Genomic DNA, 18,337 nt, shown 5'->3' with positions numbered 1-18,337 from the left:
AACTTTTGGCCAGCTTGTGGGGGGCCTCCTGACCCCCACGAGACTTGCCAAAAGTCCAGCGGGGGTCCGGAAGGACCTCCTGCCGTCCAATCTTTTTCGTCTATGGCCGCCGCCATTTTTCGGCGCCATTTTGGAAAATGGCGCCGGCCGAAGACGACAAGATGCAGGAGCAGGAGCCCGTTCCGGACCGCTGCCGTTCCGGACCGCCGCTGGACCCGCAGGTTATTTAAGTTATTTGGGGGTGGGGGATTTAATTTAAAGGGTCGGGGGTGGGTTTTAGGGGGTTTTAATGTGCCGGTTTTTCGATTTTTCGATTTTTCGATTTTTTAACGATTTTTCACGATTTTTCACGATATTTTACCCCCCCAAACGGCAACAATACGATTCCCTCCCCCTCCCAGCCGAAATCGATCGTTAAGACGATCGAGGACACGATTCACATCCCTATTCCTATTTATGCTCCTCTCTTCTACAGCAAATTCCTGACTCTGTGCTTTCTACCTGGCTACACCATGTGCTTGGAATTGATTTCCTGAGGTGGTGAATCATGATCTCATCTTCTTTAAATCCCATCTAAAAACCACCTTTTTGAGACTGCTTTTAAATATTAAGCCTCATGGTCCATCTTCAGCCTCCTTAACTCATTTTAACCATTGACTTTTTACCTGTATATTTGTCTTGATAAGATTGTAATCTCTATTGAGCAGGGAATATTTCTTGTGTGTTGTTTGTATAGTGCTGTGTACATCAAGTAGCACTGTAGAAATGTTAAGTAGTAGTAGTAGTAGTACAAATCTGAAATACTTCATATGACTTGGATGTTTCTGTATGTATAATCAATGCTTTAAATCCCAAAAGCATTAACCAATCCCTTTTTAGAAGAAAAGGAATTAGGGAGCCTAGGGAAATCATCTTGAACTTTTCTTTCATTAAGTATTTATTCAAGGTCCTACGCACTACGATGAAAAAGTTCTCCCATTGTCTTTGGATTCAGGAAACATTTGGAGTATTATCCTCACTCTTTTTTGCAATGTGTGACCACAATGGTCTCCAAGATGGAGGCGAGCACCTCTAGCAGTAGTTCCTGATGTTGAAAGGTATGGTGGTATACTTTCAATGGGCCAGCTGGTGGAAATTCCAAAAGATGAATCCTACACTCAGGATGAATAGAAGCAAAAATTATATTTTGGTTGATTTATTCATTTCACAGGTCATAAATATTTGTTTGGTTCATTTCAGATGAAAATTTGTTTTGGTTTATTTGTTCTACTGTTAATTCATTTTCCATTAAAGTCAATGAGGAAAGCAATGCAGCCTATTTTGGACTCCAAAATTGGGGTTTTGTAATCAATTCTTGTGAAACTTAAAGATAAAACCATCATTGGTAACATAGTACATGATGGGCAGATAAAAACCAAAATGATCCAACCAGTTTGCCCAGCAAGGTGTTAGAAAGTGGAAGAGCATTCCAAGGCCCCAAGTCTGTGACACCAAAAGTGGCACAAATAGCCCAAAGCACTGCAAAGGGGCAAAACAGTACCAACAGTAGCAGGAGCTCTCCAAGGCACTGAGAGAGGAGTAAAGCAGCAACAAGAATGGCCAGAATACACTAAAGCTCCAAACGATAGGCAAAGAGCAGCAACAACAGTGTAATGAACACCCCAATGCAGCATGAGAAGGGCAAAGTGACACCAAGAATGCAGGGCTTCAAATGAGGAGCAGAGGGCACTAAGAAACTGGTACAAAGACCTGGGCAGGAAGAAGCCAGAAGAAATTTCTGGAGGAGGCCTATAGTGCATCTAGATAAGGCAAAAGACTAATCAAACCATCTAGAAGCTAGAAGAGAGAGAACTTACTATCCCTGGGAAGGAGAGAAGCCAGAGAAAATCAATGAAGGAGGTTTGATGTTTTTATTTATTTATTTGAACAATTTATATGCCATTGAGCCGCAAATCTCAGTTGATTACAAGTAACATACATAAAAACATTTAATGACAGCAGGATGGTTTCCTTCTTATGGCATCATTTGGGAAAGATTCTGGGGGTTCAGGCTTGGAGTTAGTCTTCTCCTTTGCTGTTATATAATCCATTAAAGGCTAAATACTAGATGAGACCAAAGGTCAGTAAGACCCTTAAGGGAAGGGAGTATGAAGAAATAGTCCAAGAGGGCATGAAACTGTTAAAGGTAACTTGGTATGGTCTTGTAAAGTAGATTGTCGCAGCAAAACCAGTTGTCAACAAATACCTTTAGAGAATTTGAAAAGAACCTTGAAAGCAGCTGGAGCAGAGACAGTCACCCAAAGGTACCAAGAGAGACTTGGAGCGGCAGCATCACTGGAGATTAAAATTACAAATGGTAAATGCAGAGTGGCATAGCAAGAAGAGTGGAATCAACAGGCTATGACATGAAGAGGAATGGCATAAAAAATCCAAGACCCCAAAAGAGGGGCATAGTGGCTTAATGAGTGGCATGAAGTGCCCAAAGGTCCATGAGTAGTGCAGCAAATGTGCAAAGCATTGGATTGCTACAGCAAGACCAAGAATCACAAAGTACCATAAGGGAATTTGGAAAGAACCTCAAAGACAGCCAGAGTAGAGGCAGAACCTTGCCCTTTCTGTTTTGCTTGTGACTTGGTCCCTATGTCTTGTTTTGTCTTGTCTGCCTGTTTCTGACTGACTCCTTGATCTGATCCTTGCTATGGTCTTTGACTTCTCTTCTGGACTGCCATCTGCCCTGACCTCAGCTTGGACCTTGACCTGCCTGCCTGCTGCCTGCCACAACCTTGGCCTGGACCTGAATACTGTTTGCTCGTTGCCTGCCCTGACCTTTGCCCAAGACTCAATTTCATCTGACTGCTCCTTATAGGACTCTCATCTAAGTCCTGCCATCCCCTAGAATCCAAGGGCTCAACCTGCGGGGAACGGGGCTGGTATAGGTGAAACCCCTGATCCAGTCCTGGTAGGAGCGAGTCTACCAGCTGTCAGCATGGGCCTAGTAAATTCACCTGCTAGCCTGCATCAACCAAACCACAGCCCAAGGGCCCACATCCGTGACACTAGCCATCAGTATTTCCTTCATATAAGAAACTTCCTTTCACCTGTGGGCCACAAACTGAGGCTAGCATGTATGTGTAACCCCTCCTTAATGTACAAGTCAAGGGGGGATATTATTTGTAAGCTCTTCGAAGCAGGGACCTTGGCTATCTCTTATTTCTCCTCCCATCCCAAGGTGTAGGTCCTAGGAGTCCAAAGGAGTCCTCTCCAGTCCCAGTATGGGGTAACTAGTAAGCAGTGATGGAGCTCCCTCATTCTGCTGTGAGTTGTGCATTGTGTACCAAACAAACCATACTTGGACCACATAGGCAGTGTCCAAAATAATGCTTTACTGATTTAGTTTCGTTGAATGGCACAATGGAATATGGCAAATCACACACCTCAGTCTTTGCTCTTTTCTCTCTTAATTACAGATCTTTTCTCCTCTATCTGTATATTAGTTTTTATTAGGGATGTGCATCGTTTTTCTGATGGATAAAGATATCATATGTTATTTTCTAATCTGTCAAGTACTGGGGGGTCCATGAAAGCGATAGGAAAACCCCATGAAATTTTCGAGTGGTTTTCTTATCATTTTTGGGGGGAGAGGGGAAGAAAGGGCACATAGAAAAAAAAAACCTAATTATTTAGAATCCCCCACCCTTCCGACCCTCCCCAAAACTTTCCTAAAGTACCTGGTGGTCCAGTGGGGGTCCCGGGAGCGATCTCCTCCTTTCCTATTCTCTCTGTCCTTCCTTAACAAGTTATAGCCCGGTATTGCCGTATCCCAAACATGAGATTCCATGAACCACGTCTCTGTGACAGCAACAACGTCCAAGTCCGCCTCCACCATTAGGGCTTGCAGATCTGGGATTTTATTGCCCAAACTACGAGCATTTGTGCTCATAGATTTCCAGCTTTTCTCGTTCAGGTTCCTGCTTTTCTTGGACTCCTTTTGTGACTTATTTTGTTGAGTTTTGTTATCCACTTCACCCTTTTCCATTGCATTAGTATTTGGGGGGTGACATTCTAACTTCTTTCTGCCACCCCCCGGCATCTAGTTTAAATGCCTTATGACATAGGATTTTTATCTCTTAGGATCCTTTTTCCTGCCACAGACAGATGTAAGCCATCTTTGACAAAGAGCTTTTTACTGTTCCATATGTGGCCCCAGCCCCCAATAAATCCAAAACTTTGTTCCTTACACCAGGATTTGAGCCATGCAATGAAGTTATTAATGTGGCTTAGCCTCTCCTTCCCTTTTCCATGAACAGGTAACACTTCTGAAAAGGCAATGGTTGTCGCCATGTGGATAATCTGCTTCACTAGAAACTGGAAATCTCACTTTACTCTTGGATGCTGTTTCTAGCAAGGTCATTGGTTCCCAGATGGATGATAATATCAACTTTAGAGTCTTTGCTTTCTTCTTTGATCACTTTGACTATTTGAATAGCATTTCTGCTGGCTGATAATCCTGGGAGGCTTATAATTGTAGTGTTCCCTCTAAAAGAATTCCCAAATTAGTGCCTCTGATGACAGAGTCACCCAGCACAATGAGTTTTTTTGATCTTATGCATTGTTTTCTGTTTGTGGTTTCAGTTTCTTTTTCATCTACTGCTTCAAGGAGTCCACACATTGCATCACCTCTGCTTTCATTACCTCTTACTCACAAAAAAACTCTAACTTCTCCTCCAGAATATTTACTATGGGGAGGACTCCACCTAGGGTGGTACTTCTAGAACTCAGATCTTCTATTGAAAACATGGCTGTTCAAGAAAATGGAACCCGCCAGCCCTGAGACTATCACCATTTAATGTCATTATGGGGCCAGTCTCAGAGCTGATCGCGCCATTATGAAAACTACATGGATGGGACCTGAAGTGAATGGGCATCATTGTTGCCCCTTTTACTTTGTAATTGACCCTACAGGAGGGATAAGTGGGGGCTGGGTTGGTTCCCGGCACTCAGCATCATCTCAGTGACAGGGGGCAAGATGTCGAGGGCTCTCAGGGGCTCCTTACAATTTTTTTTCTTTTTGGGGTGTTTTAAATATTTATTAAGTTTCAATGAAGATACCAAAATGACATAAATATTAAACAGAAAGATTTTCAGATTAAAAAACCTCCAAGAAAAAAAACAAGCAAAAAAAAAAAGAAACAAAATTGTTGGGCCTGCACATCCCTAATAGGAGGAACCCTTCCTAGTTTGCCCAAGGCATGTTCATGTTCTATCCCAAGAGAAAGAAGGGACCGTGAAGTAGATATTAAGGGAAAAGAGATTCAAATATTTACTGCTTTTAATTGCACAATGTAGATAACCTGCGAGACTTGTACCAGGTCCAATATTATCCATGTTGAACCACTACTTCAGTAAAGTTTTATGCGGACCATCATCACAGTGTCCATCTTCTTTATTTGCATTTAGAAGACGAGATTATATAAAACGTCAAGCAATGTCATATTCAGGCAATTTAACAGCTATGGCCAAGTGAAAAGTGTGCCCTGACCCTCTACTCAACACACAACCCCCCAAGCCAGAAAACTCTGTTAAATGTTTTGAGGGTTTTTTTTTAAAGTTTTAAACATAATGCTATTATTATTTATAACCTATAACTAGACACAAGTGTGTTCCTGGTCCTAAAAATGTAACCCTTAGGTCTGTATGAATGTGATACTTTACCTCTACCGGAACTGACTCATAACTTCTACCCAACTAATTAATAAATTAGTAATCTCTACCTTGTTTTGAGGTAAGCTTGAAAAAGGAGTGTGTGCATTTATTTAAGTCATAATGATGTCATGTCTTCATTGCTTTTACTGAATATGATTTTTTATTATATTAAACTAATTAGGTATTAGATCTCATTAACAGCAAAGCAAACTCTCTCTCCAGGCACATTGCAATATACCATAAAACCATGCCAAAAACACCGAGAACCTTTATAGCAAATCTGCCATGCCATTCCATAACAATACTATACCAAGGACACATCTTACTATAAGGCCTGGGGTTCCTGTTAGCTAAAGCCCTTTGTACAACAGGCTGCTCTCCCCACACATCTGACACACTTACCTGCTTTCTAAACACTTTTCACTGCTTAGTCTCTAACTGGATTTCTTTGTTTGCCACAAGTTCAACATGTCTTATCAGCTATATGTTTCTCCTTCTGGTTAGTTTTCTAACCCATTCTCTATTTTTTCTTTTCTTTTTATGAATGGAATCTTAATTTAACCCACTTCTGTTGATTCTTCCAGGCCTTGATACATTTCCAGTGCACGGTGTTTATATAGTCTGAAACAACAAGCCTTTCCTCTGACCACTTTCTCTACCCTTATCTATCTACAGATAGTACTGTACTAGGATTTTAGAGTTGTGGTCACCCTGAGATTCAGCGTGAATCGGGGAAGAGGATGTGTGCATCAGCTTTCTCTCTTCCACTTGCAACCCCCACTACACATGAATATGTGTTAAAACTTGTTCACTTCGTTTGTTCAATGGAAAAACTTGCTTACTTCATTTGTTCAACTGTAAAAACGTTTTTCCTAATTCTGTTCTATGTAAACCGCTAAATGTAGCGATAGTTACTGTTCCTTGTAAACCGGGGTGATATGTATATTATACAGGAACCTCCGGTATATAAATTATATAAATAAATAAATAAATAAATATATACATGCTCTCTCACATACATCATCTCTATCTTCCACCCTCCAGGGATGACCCCTGGAATCTCCTCTTTCCCTGGACCTAGGACCAACTCCAGCACTTCATAGCAATAGGCACACAGGGCTTGTGCAAGAAATTTCAGCAGAGAACAGCCCTGTGCTTCCTGCTCCAGGCCTTCCTCTAAGAGGCAGCCTGCAGGGTTGGGAAGAGAAGGGACTGGTTGAGGCAGAGGAGCAGACAGAGTAGAAAAAAAAAAAAAAAGAGCCACTCTGTTCCTTAATCTAGTCCCTCCCCTCCTATCTTGCAGAGAACAGGAATGGAGATGACAGAGCTGAATTTAGGAAAGCGCAACAAAGACATATGCCTAGGGTAACAAATTTTGAATGGACTCGAAAACTGAGACCCATCGTCTCTCTGCTGTTTACAGATTTCCAAGGTGGACAACCCCTTTCCCATGATCTGATTTCTCTTTCTTTGGCCCTCTGCACCGTAATCCTAAATTCAGTTCTGGGAGAGGGAAAATTTGAAGTGGACAGAGCAGAACAGACCAAAGAAGAGCTATTCTGCTCCCTAATCCAGCCCCTCCCTTCTTGTTGTTTTTTCCCCCTGAGGGCTGCACAATCAGCACTGTCATGATGCCTTTCTGGAAGTGGCACCTAAGGCCAAAGCAATATTAGCCATAGGTTAGCTATGTCTCTGATGCCCAGGACCTTGGAGGTTTTATTCTTTCACCCAGTGGAGGACCTGCATTTGGGACAGAGATGATTTAGCCTCAATATTGACTGTTTTCCCCCTCCTTCTTAGGACAGGACCAAGATGGGGGTTACACACAGAATCCACGAGTTTGTCAAATCAATTGGCAAACCTTTAAAAATAACCCCATAAGCAAAAAATCAGGGCAGTGCCTATCAAAGGCTACTATGGAGCCATGCAGAATCTACTAACATAGATTGCATAGATTAGGTTTCCAGTGATTGCGCCAGATCCATAGAAAGAAATTCAAATGAATTTTGTATTGTTATTTTTGTTGTAGAGATCATAGGAAATCCGCTGAATTTTTGTGGAATTGAGCCAGGCTAAAATCTCCCTTGCTTAATTCTGTTTCGTCCCTATCCACACGTCATTATTGCAAGTACCTCTACACTATCTGCTAGCAAATCTGTTTCTAGTTTGATGATAACCTTTACAAACCTGAACAATCTTCAACTTACATGACTGCTAGCCTTACAAAAAAACAAGCAATTCTTGGGGTTTTCCTGCACTTTGTAAATGTGTCAGAACATTTTTTTTAAGAACAGGGCCCCAGCAAAAACAATTATTTTGTGTGTGTATATACGGTATATCTATCTATCTATAAACAATGAATACATACTCTGAATATCTGTAACCTTTTTCAGCGAAGACACTCCATTCAGATTTGGTGTTAGATGCAAGCAGTCTTCCGGGAGCGGCTCCAGCTGGAAGAATAAAACAGAGTATAAACAAAGTATCAGGAACTTACAATAAGCCACATGGAAGCAAAGCTAACTGAAAGGAAAAAAAAAAGTCCCTTTGCACTAGAACTACTGACTTGCTATACCGCTGCTCTCGGTGCTAGGAGTCTAATTTTAATTTTGCAATTCTGTGCGATAAAATTGAAGTCCTAGAGGCTTTTGAGGGGCTGCAGCACTAATGAAAAGATGATCCACCGAAGCAGGTGTTTGCATGACAGTTACGGAAAACCGAGGGGTTATTTGTGTGATTTTTGTATGATCCTGGGAAACAAAATCAAATTCCCCTTTGCTTGTGAATGTGCAGCTGGCCACTACGAACCAAGCTGCTGCTGGATCTGTATTAAAACAGCAATGTGCCTTATAGCCTTCCTTATTTTGACAGGATGTGACTACAGTATTGAACTAGCTCTTGCCGCTTAGAACAAAACATTTTGCAGCGGAAAACCATAAAACATGCAGCTGCTTCCATTCACACCGTGTTCTTAGCTACAGCGTGAGCAGCATATTCCATGCAATGTCCACTAGTAACAATTGTGATATTTGTTGAGGGATTCCATAGCACTTTGAAGAACTCCATTTATTCTCAGGTTTGCTCCATGTCTAGGTGCTCACGCATTTGGGCAGCACACACAATTCTGACTGCTAACCAGTAAAAAGGCAAAGCTTAACCTGTTAACTTGTTGACAGTTCCTGCTGTACAGGAGGGACACTCCTTACTGAGTCCCGAAATAGAACATTCTTCCAATGTTTCCATTCTAGAAGAATCTTACTCCGATGCACCTCTCTCAACTTTTCTTCTTAATTGCTTGAACGGACAGATGACATCATCAATGCCATCGGTTAAACATTCTGATCAAATTATAATCTAGGGACGGGCAAGCCAGTTCATATCAGAACCCAAACCCTCTATGGGCTGGGGGAAAAAGGGGGGCTGCACGTCAACTCCTGTTAGCAAAGCCACAACCGATTCATAAGAACATAAAATATGCCATTCGGAGTTCATGGAGCCCAGCATCCCGTCTCCGACAGTGACTAATCTGGGTCACAAGTATCTAACAGATTCCAAATACCGGTAGTACATCCATTCCTTGTTGCTCACTCCCAGGGATAAGCAAGCAGTGGATTTCTCATGTCTACCTGGCTAATAATAGTTTATGGGCTTTACCTCCTGGGACTTGCATAAACCCCTTTTAAACCCAGCCTCGGCCACTTCCCCTCGCAACAAATCCCACAGCATGGTTGTGCATTGATTAAAAAAAAAATATTTTCTATGATTTGTTTTCATCTGCTACCTGTTAGTTTCATGAAGTCTCTCCTTTTCTTACAAAATTTTGAAAGGGTAAATATAACTATCTCCCTTATACCTGATCCACGCCACTCATGAATTCATAAACCTCTGTCATATCCCCTCGCAATCATCTCGTTTCCATGCTGATCTAGTTTGTTTAACCTTTTTTCATAAGAGGACTGTTCCATTCCTGCAATCACTTTTTTGCTCTTCTCTGCAGCGTTTCTAGTTCCACTATTATCATTTTTATTTCAGGCAACCAGAAAGCAGGGCCGGCGGAACCACTAGGCGAGCTAGGCCTGTGCCTAGGGCACCGAGACGTAGGGGGCGCCGTGGCAGTCAGCAGAATTTTGAAAGGGCAAAAAGTGCCCTTTCAAAATTCTGCCAGCCTTCGACTCGCCTAGATGGAGACCAAGTGCTGAGATTTAGGGGGCGCCGCGGCAGGCAGCCAGCTCCCGACTCGCCCTGCCTCCCCGCCAGTGCCACCCTGCCGACACCCCCCTAGTGGCCCAGCGGAGGTCCCGGGAGCGGCAGCCTCGGCTGCCACTAAGCAAAATGGCGCCGGTTACCTTCAACCCCTATCATGTGACAGGGGTCAACCAATGGCACCGGTAGCCCCTGTCACATGGTAGGGGCTGAAAGCCAACGGCACCATTTTGCTTAGTGGCAGCCGAGGCCCCGGGAGCAGCAGATCGCTCCCAGGACCTCCGCTGGACCACTAGGGGGGTGTCGGGAGGGTGACACTCAGGGGGAGGCAGGGCAAGTCGGGCGCTGGCTGCCTGCTGTGGTGCCCCCTAAGTCTCGGCGCTGATCTTCTTTCTGTGAGAGTGTGTGTATGTGAGCAAGGAATCTGCCAGTTTAAAAAAAATGAAATATGATAATACATATACCTGAACTTTTGAAAAGTTGGATGAAAGATAAAATTACTAAATTTTAAGCATCCCTCTTCTGGAAAATAAAATTTAACTTAAAGTGGGTAGAGACAAATACTAAAGCAAAAAAAATATTAAAGTATTTAAAATGTTCATCTCAGCAAAATCACAAATTTAAGATACTGATGCCAGGTGGGGTTTGGTTTTTTTTTTTTGTTTTTTTTTAAGCATAATTTTAGCATGAAGACTAGAATAGAATCTGAAATGGTTTTGCTTTTTTTTTTTTTAAGCCTTAGAAAATGTATATATTTAAATGACTAAGACGTGAATCTTCCCATTTAAAAGGGAAGCCGACCAAGGATGTCTTTCTGTTCCATATCTCCCACATGAATAATCATACGACTGATAGTTTGAAGAAAGACACTTGCTTTATTGCCTGGAAGCGTAAAACAAGAGAAGCTGTACTGTGTGGGTGGCTGTCCCTTGGGAGGACAGAACCTGAAGGAAGGGTGTCATTTCGCCTTTTGATGGAATGTGGTTTTCTTATTTAACGGTTGGGAGCATCACTTTCACTTTTAGTAAAAGTGAAAAATGCTGCAAGTCTGAAAGCAAGGTGCTTCTGTGAGAGTGTAATATGTATATGAGACAGGGAGGGTGCATCTGTATGTGTGTGGTGTATATGTGAGTCAGGGAGGGTGTTTCTGTGCGTCAATGTGTGTGCGCGAGAGAGATGGAGCATGTTTTTGGCTGGCTTATGGCTGTGAGAGAGGGCATGTGTGTGATTGAGCCTGTTTGTAAGTGAGATAGAACATGTGTGTGATTGAAAGCCTGTGTGTAAGTAAGAGAGAGCGATAGCATGTGTGATTGAGAGAGACTGGTCAGAGAGGTGATGTGCGTATGTGTGAGAAAGGCTGATCAGGGAGATGACTGGTGTGTGTGTGTTTGTGTGTGTGAGAGAGAGAGAGACTGGTTGGGGAGAGATTGGTGTGTGAGAGACAGAAACTCGTCCTGAGGGTGTGACTGGTGTGTGTGTGAGAGAGAGAAGAGACTGGTTGTGGTCCCTAAGGAAGAGGTCTGTGAGGACAGCTTCAGCAGCTACTGCTGCTTCTGGTATGGTCTTCAAGGGAAAGGAGTAGGAGAACTGCTGGAGAGAACATAAGAACATAAGAAATTGCCATGCTGGGACAGACCAAGGGTTCATCAAGCCCAGCATCCTGTTTCCAACAGAGGCCAAAAACCAGGCCACAAGAACCTGGCAATTACCCAAACACTAAGAAGAACCCATGCTACTGATGCAATTAATAGCAGTGGCTATTCCCTAAGTATAATTGATTAATAGCCATTAATGGACTTCTCCTCCAAGAACTTATCCAAACCTTTTTTGAACCCAGCTACACTAACTGCACTAACTACCTTCTCTGGCAACAAATTCCAGAGCTTTATTGTGCGTTGAGTGAAAAATAATTTTCTCTGATTAGTCTTAAATGTGCTACTTGCTAACTTCATGGAATGCCCCTAGTCCTTCTATTATTCGAAAGTGTAAATAACCGAGTCACATCTACTCGTTCAAGACCTCTCATGATCTTAAAGACCTCTATCATATCCCCCCTCAGCCGTCTCTTCTCCAAGCTGAACAGCCCTAACCTCTTCAGCCTTTCCTCATAGGGGAGCTGTTCCATCCCCTTTATCATTTTGGTTGCCCTTCTCTGTACCTTCTCCATCGCAACTATATCTTTTTTGAGATGCGGCGACCAGAATTGTACACAGTAGTCAAGGTGCGGTCTCACCATGGAGCGATACAGAGGCATTATGACATTTTCCGTTCTATTAACCATTCCCTTCCTAATAATTCCTAACATTCTATTTGCTTTTTTGACTGCTGCAGCACACTGAGCCGACGATTTTAAAGTATTATCCACTATGATGCCTAGATCTTTTTCCTGGGTGGTAGCTCCTAACATGGAAACTAACATCATGTAACTACAGCAAGGGTTATTTTTCCCTATGTGCAACAACTTGCACTTGTCCACATTAAATTTCATCTGCCATTTGGATGCCCAATCTTCCAGTCTTGCAAGGTCCTCCTGTAATGTATCACAGTCTGCCTGTGATTTAACTACTCTGAATAATTATTCAAAATTATTCAAAAAATAATTATTCAAAATTATTCAGAGTAGTTAAATCACAGGCAGACTGCAAATTTGATAACCTCACTCGTCATATTCCTTTCCAGATCATTTATATATATATATTGAAAAGCACCGGTCCCAATACAGATCCCTGAGGTACTCCACTGTTTACCCTTTTCCACTGAGAATATTGACCATTTAATCCTACTCTCTGTTTCCTGTCTTTTAACCAATTTGTAATCCACGAAAGGACATTGCCTCCTATCCCATGACTTTTTAGTTTTCGTAGAAGCCTCTCATGAGGGACTTTGTCAAACGCCTTCTGAAAATCCAAATACACTACATCTACCGGTTCACCTTTATCCACATGTTTATTAACCCCTTCAAAAAAATGAAGCAGATTTGTTAGGCAAGACTTCCTTTGGGTAAATCCATGATGACTGTGTCCCATTAAGTAAAGGTGGCTTTTTAAGTTCATTTTTCTTGATTGACTATCATTTTAATTATTGTGATGTGATGTGTCTGCTGTTTGAAATATTTTATTGGTGTTTGGTAAAGCTTTCAAAATTTGCATGTCTTTAATTATTGGATATTCTATTCATCAGCTGTTTTGAAATTATTTTATTTGTATGATTTTATAATTATGATTAATGATTTATATATCTTTATTTTATTGATTTGTTTCACAAGGAATGGTGAAATTTCTGTTTTTTCATTGTTACACTGTATAAAGTCTGGCATGATGCGTTTTACAGTTCAGTTTTTGTCTGCACATTTCTATTTATACATTATGTGGCTTTATTCTGTATTTGGTGTTCTGCATGCAAAGACTGAGATGAAGCATTCTTTTAGCATGTGGTTTCTTTGTAGGGATCTGTAGTAGCTTAGCCTGTTCTGTTTTCCTGATAGGAGGTGTATTGATATTTTAGATTCTGGTGTAATATTTTTAGTATTCTTTTTCATAGGTAGGGTTGTTATTCTTTGAGTGTTGGCAGATAGTATTGTGTTGATACGGGATAACCATGCCGAAATATATCATAATAGGTATGATGCCATATGAATTCCAAGATGTGAAGTTTTCTTGTTGGCATCACAACAGTGCATGAAATTATCACAACCTGTATATTAATTTTACCTCAGAATGTCATTTTTCATGTAAAATATGTTATAAATGCATAATTTAAAATTGTGTATGGGGAGGGGGGTGCCAGACTGTAAGGTTTGCCTAGGGTGCCTAATACCCTTGCGTCGGCCCTGCCAGAAAGTACACAATTGGGTCAATTTTAAAAGATGCATGCATGAGTCCATGTGTGCGCGGTTCCTGGAGCGCGCACATGGACACACTGATTTTATATCATGCATGCACTGGCGTGCACATGTTAGAAATCCATTGGCCATGCGCACAGGTGCATCAATTTTATAATCCGTGTGCACATGTGCGGGCAGCACGTGCAAGGGGGGTGAAAGTTTGCAAATTAAGTGCAGCGACGCAATTGGCCCTTCCCTAGGGCCCTCCCAGTCCGCTCCAATTAAGGAGCGGACTGGGAGGGAACTTCCCTAACCCCCTGCCTAACCTTCCTTCCCTTTCCCCTCTCCTTCCCACCCCCTAAACCTAACCTACCTTTCCTCAATTTTTTTATTTTATTACTTACTTCTCCTCAGGAGCAAAAGTAATTTATGGCGCACGCTTCCCCAGGACAGTGGCTAATGACCGCTGTCCCGGCCTGTCCCCGTCCCACCCCTCCCTGCCCAGACCACACCCCCTGGCCCGCCCGTTTTTCAGGGCCAGGCAATTGGGCGCATATTGGCACTTACGCGGTGGCCAGGCCCTTTTGAAAATGTGTGCAGGGCCCGGCCACGTGCATAAGTACTGATTTTTTTGCGTGCCGGGCATTTAAAATTTGGCCGATAATATTCAAGGTGCATGATACAGAAAACTTTGAGCTGATTATAATTTAAATGTAACTCACTCTGATGTGGATTTTAAATTAGGGGTCATTTCAAGCTTATTTGCTGCTGTTTATGTTCTGCATTGAATGGTCATTAACATCTTTTGTTTAGCAAGCATTTCCTCTCTATTTTGTGGGAAATACTGTATATACCGATTTGAAAAGTTTGAGCCAGACACATGATTTAAAGCTGATATAAAAGTCAGAGATTGGTTGGAAGAGTGGCTTCATTCAAGCAGGGCCGAATTTTCCAGCAGGCCATATAGGCTCGTGTGTAGGAGCTCCCTGCCTTGAGAGGCGTGTAGGTCAGAGCTTCCTTTCTCTTCCTCCTATGCCTTTCTCAGCTTCAGTGGCCAAACATCCCAAAATAAAGCTGAGAGACAGGCTCCTGCAGCTCAGCTGCCAGTGTGTTTGTGCCGTTCTGGGTGGCTGTTTGTTACTCCTCCCACCTTCAACAGGAAAGCAGTACTGAGAGGGAAGCAGCAGCACAGGATTATGAGTCCATGTGCTTAAGATATTGCCAGCCTGCCTGGAACTGCTGAAGTAAGGATGTGGGGCTCAAGAGGAGAGCTGTGTATTGTGCTGGAGCAGAGGAACTGCTCCAGCTGTTCCTCTGCTAGAAGGAGCAGTGATTTTCCTGCCGCTGTGAGGGCAATTTTCTAAGGGATTTCCGCAAGTAATAAAGCATTTTACCTGCATAAGTTGCCTGTCTGAAATTTGGCCACCCTGTATATGAGTGAAATTAAGTGCATATCTCCTCAACCCAGGCACTTTTGCCTGTACATTAGCGGAAATGTTCCCGGAGAGGGGTGAGGTTTCAGGAGTTTTGGATTTTCAAAATTACACACGTGGATTTGACTGGAAAATATAATCTGCAGTAAAAAAACAAGTGTAGATCTCAATAGGTACTTTGTGCTTGGACGATTTTCAAAGTAAAGTTATGCACAAACATTTACTTTGAAAACTGGTGCAAAAACTCCCTGAAAAAGAACCCATGAAATTTGAAACTATGCAATTTATTTTATTTTATTTTGTTCTCTTAATATATCGCCTTTCTGAATTAATCAACGTGGTTAAGGCTATGAAACTTGACCCCATTGTCAGTCACCACTGTTAAGAAGCGGGATCGTATACAAAGATATCAGGGTGTCAGGGGATTTTCAGTCTACTAGGCAGGGCAGGAGTGGGGGGGTGGATGCTAGGTGGCATGGGAGAGAGAGATCAAGGCAGAGAGATAGTAGATTCTGGGCAAGGGGAGGTAGAGTGGGAGGATACTGGGAAGGGGCAAGAGAGAAAGGAACTAAGACAGAGTCAGAGAGAGGGGGACATTGGTTTGGAGAAAATGGGAAATGGGGGATGCTGGGCATAGGGAGAGAGGCGAATGCGGGGCAGGGAGAGAGAAAGGGGATGTGAGGTAGGAAGAGAAAGAGAAAAAGAAGAGACATGGAGCAGAAGGAGAGCATGAGACAGGGAGGAAGTGAGGTAGGGTTGGGGATAAATCAGATGGTGATAAATTGTAAATTGGCTTCAACGGAGAAGGACAGAGTCACTCTCCTTTCTGCTCCAACCTTCATTTGGCCTTCCTCACAAAGGGTAGGAAGTGGCCAGGGGATGGAAGGGGCCCTAGACGAGGATGAGAGTGGAGGTGATTTTGGGACCACCAGACCCTCTTCCATTGTTCTTGTGTCAGAGTGGAGGAGGCATGTAATATTCTGGCTGCTGATCACCCCACCCCCCCCCCCCCCTGCCACTTCCTCCGTCGTTGTTCTTACAGTGGAGGAAAGCACTGAAGATCCTGTGCATAGGAGCACCTGAGATACAAATTGACTCTGATTCAATAAAAATCTTTCTGTCTCCCTCTACATCATAACTGTTGAACTGTGTGTCAGCCTTGTATTGCAAATAAATATGAGCCAGACCATATCAAGCCTGGCAAATCTGAGTTAGCTAAAAATGAAATGCACCCACCTAAACCAAAATTCAAGTTTGGACATTGCCAACTCAACCTTCCCTACTACAAACCCTATTTAAAGTTGTTAGGGCTATATATGCAAGGGACATATGGTTACACACTATGGGCCAGATGTAGTAAAGGGGTTTTTTTTTCCATTTTGGGTCAGCACTAAAACACATGATAAAAAAACGTTTTAGCATGCACAAAGCAGAAATGTAATGTGCACCCTGAAACATCTCTTAAAGGACAACACACTAAATACTTTTGCATATCCACTAAAGTGCTGCCACTATAGCAAGTGCATGCCACAAAGTGCAAAAGGCCTCCATGCCCCACTCACTGACTCAAAATGCATGTGGCCTCTGAGCCCTGATGTTTTCTTCACTCCTCACCCCTGTCTCAAAGTACAAGTGGTCTCCTTACCCTGATCACCCACAAAGTGCAAGAGTCTTCGGTGCCCTGGTCATTCCCACTCATTGCCCCAACTCAAAGTACAATAAAGTTCTGTGTCCTGATCACCTCTTCATGCCACCCCATTTCTTGACACAAAATGCATGGGATCTCTGTGTCCTGGGCAAGTCACCTGAGACAATGCACAGGAAGCTTTCATGCTTCAATATTTCTCCATACTGCAACACAGAGTGTGAGGGGTCTCCATTCCTTGAAGTCTCACTCCATTCCCTATGAACAGTACAAGGGGCAATCATACCCTGATCACCCCCCTCTCCCAAAACAAAGCACAAGGGGCCTCTGTGCCTCTGTGAATCTTGAAATCCCCCATGCCAAATGGCCCAAAGTGAAAGGGCTTGTTAGTAGGTGGATTTCATTGCCCATCACTTCCTCTTCCAAATGACAGCTCAGCATTCCCCCTCCTCCACCTACATTGCCTCCCCTGACACAGATCATAAGGGGTCTTTTTGTCCTGTTGATGCCCTTCCCTAATTCCACCTTGACTCAGATTGCAATGGTCCTCTATGCCCTCATGTCCACCCCACCATCCACCTCCTAATTGGGGGCATCTGTGCCCTGATGACCTCTCACGCCCCAGACAAAAAGTACAAGTAGCCTCCATGCCATGATATCCTCCCCAAACCCCAACATATAGTAAAAGATGTCTCTATACCCTAATCATCCTTACCCGTTACCCCTCTCATGAAACAAAGTGCAAGGATCCTCCATACCCCAATTATTCTCTCCACTCCACCCCTTCGACACAAAGCACAAGGGGCATGTGCACCCTTATCAAACCCCACCACCACCACCACCACAAAAATGTGAGGGACCTCTATGCTCTGTTCCCCTCCGCCCCCAACTCAAAACACAAGAAGCTTCTGTGTCATAATATCCCACTACCTTGCTCCTACCCATATTAAAAGGGCATCTATGCCCAAATACTCTGGCCCCCACAATCCCATTGCCCATCAACCCTAGATGGTAACATAAGAGAGCAGAACGCTGGCTGACTCTGGCAATCTGACTGACTTTTCATACTCCTTTGCACTGCAGATGTGTGCAAAAGTAAGAGGTTAGCCTTCACTGTTTTGGAAGTTAGTGGCAGTAAGATAGGAGAGCATCAGTCTCACTCTTGACTCCATTGCCCTTTGCAATTGTTTGAAGGGGTAGACATACAAGCATCTGACAGGGGAGGGAGGGGGATTGGGGCATGGCAGCCCCTTGCTCTTCAGGTGGGGGTCAGGGTTGGGTGTGTGTGTGTGGGGACATTGAGATATAGAGGCTCCTACACCTTGAGTTAGGGTGGGGAGTTGATCAAGCAGGGCATAGAGGCTCCTTGTCCTTTGTGCCAGGTAGTGGAAATCAGGGGGTCAGGGGGATAGGATACCCCTTGCACTCTGGACTGGAGGGGTTTTAGGGTGGGGTTTAAGGGGTGAATGCAATGTAGAAGCACCTGAATCTTTGTGGCAGGGGTATGGGTGACAGGGCTCTGTGTTTGGA

At 43.2% G+C, this 18,337-nt stretch overlaps 1 protein-coding gene across 1 annotated transcript in view; it reads right to left on the bottom strand.

The window, feature by feature from the left end:
* Positions 1-18,337, bottom strand: part of LOC115083250 (histone deacetylase 4-like) — a 395,601-nt gene that overhangs the window by 85,096 nt on the left and 292,168 nt on the right. The window contains exon 5 of the mRNA XM_029587058.1: positions 8,072-8,156. Within this exon, the coding sequence (XP_029442918.1) occupies positions 8,072-8,156 (85 nt within the window). The remainder of the gene's footprint in view (positions 1-8,071; positions 8,157-18,337) is intronic.

This window comes from Rhinatrema bivittatum, chromosome 2, assembly GCF_901001135.1.
Source record: "Rhinatrema bivittatum chromosome 2, aRhiBiv1.1, whole genome shotgun sequence".
Lineage (NCBI taxonomy): Eukaryota > Metazoa > Chordata > Amphibia > Gymnophiona > Rhinatrematidae > Rhinatrema > Rhinatrema bivittatum.
This window is presented reverse-complemented; position numbering and strand designations above follow the sequence as displayed.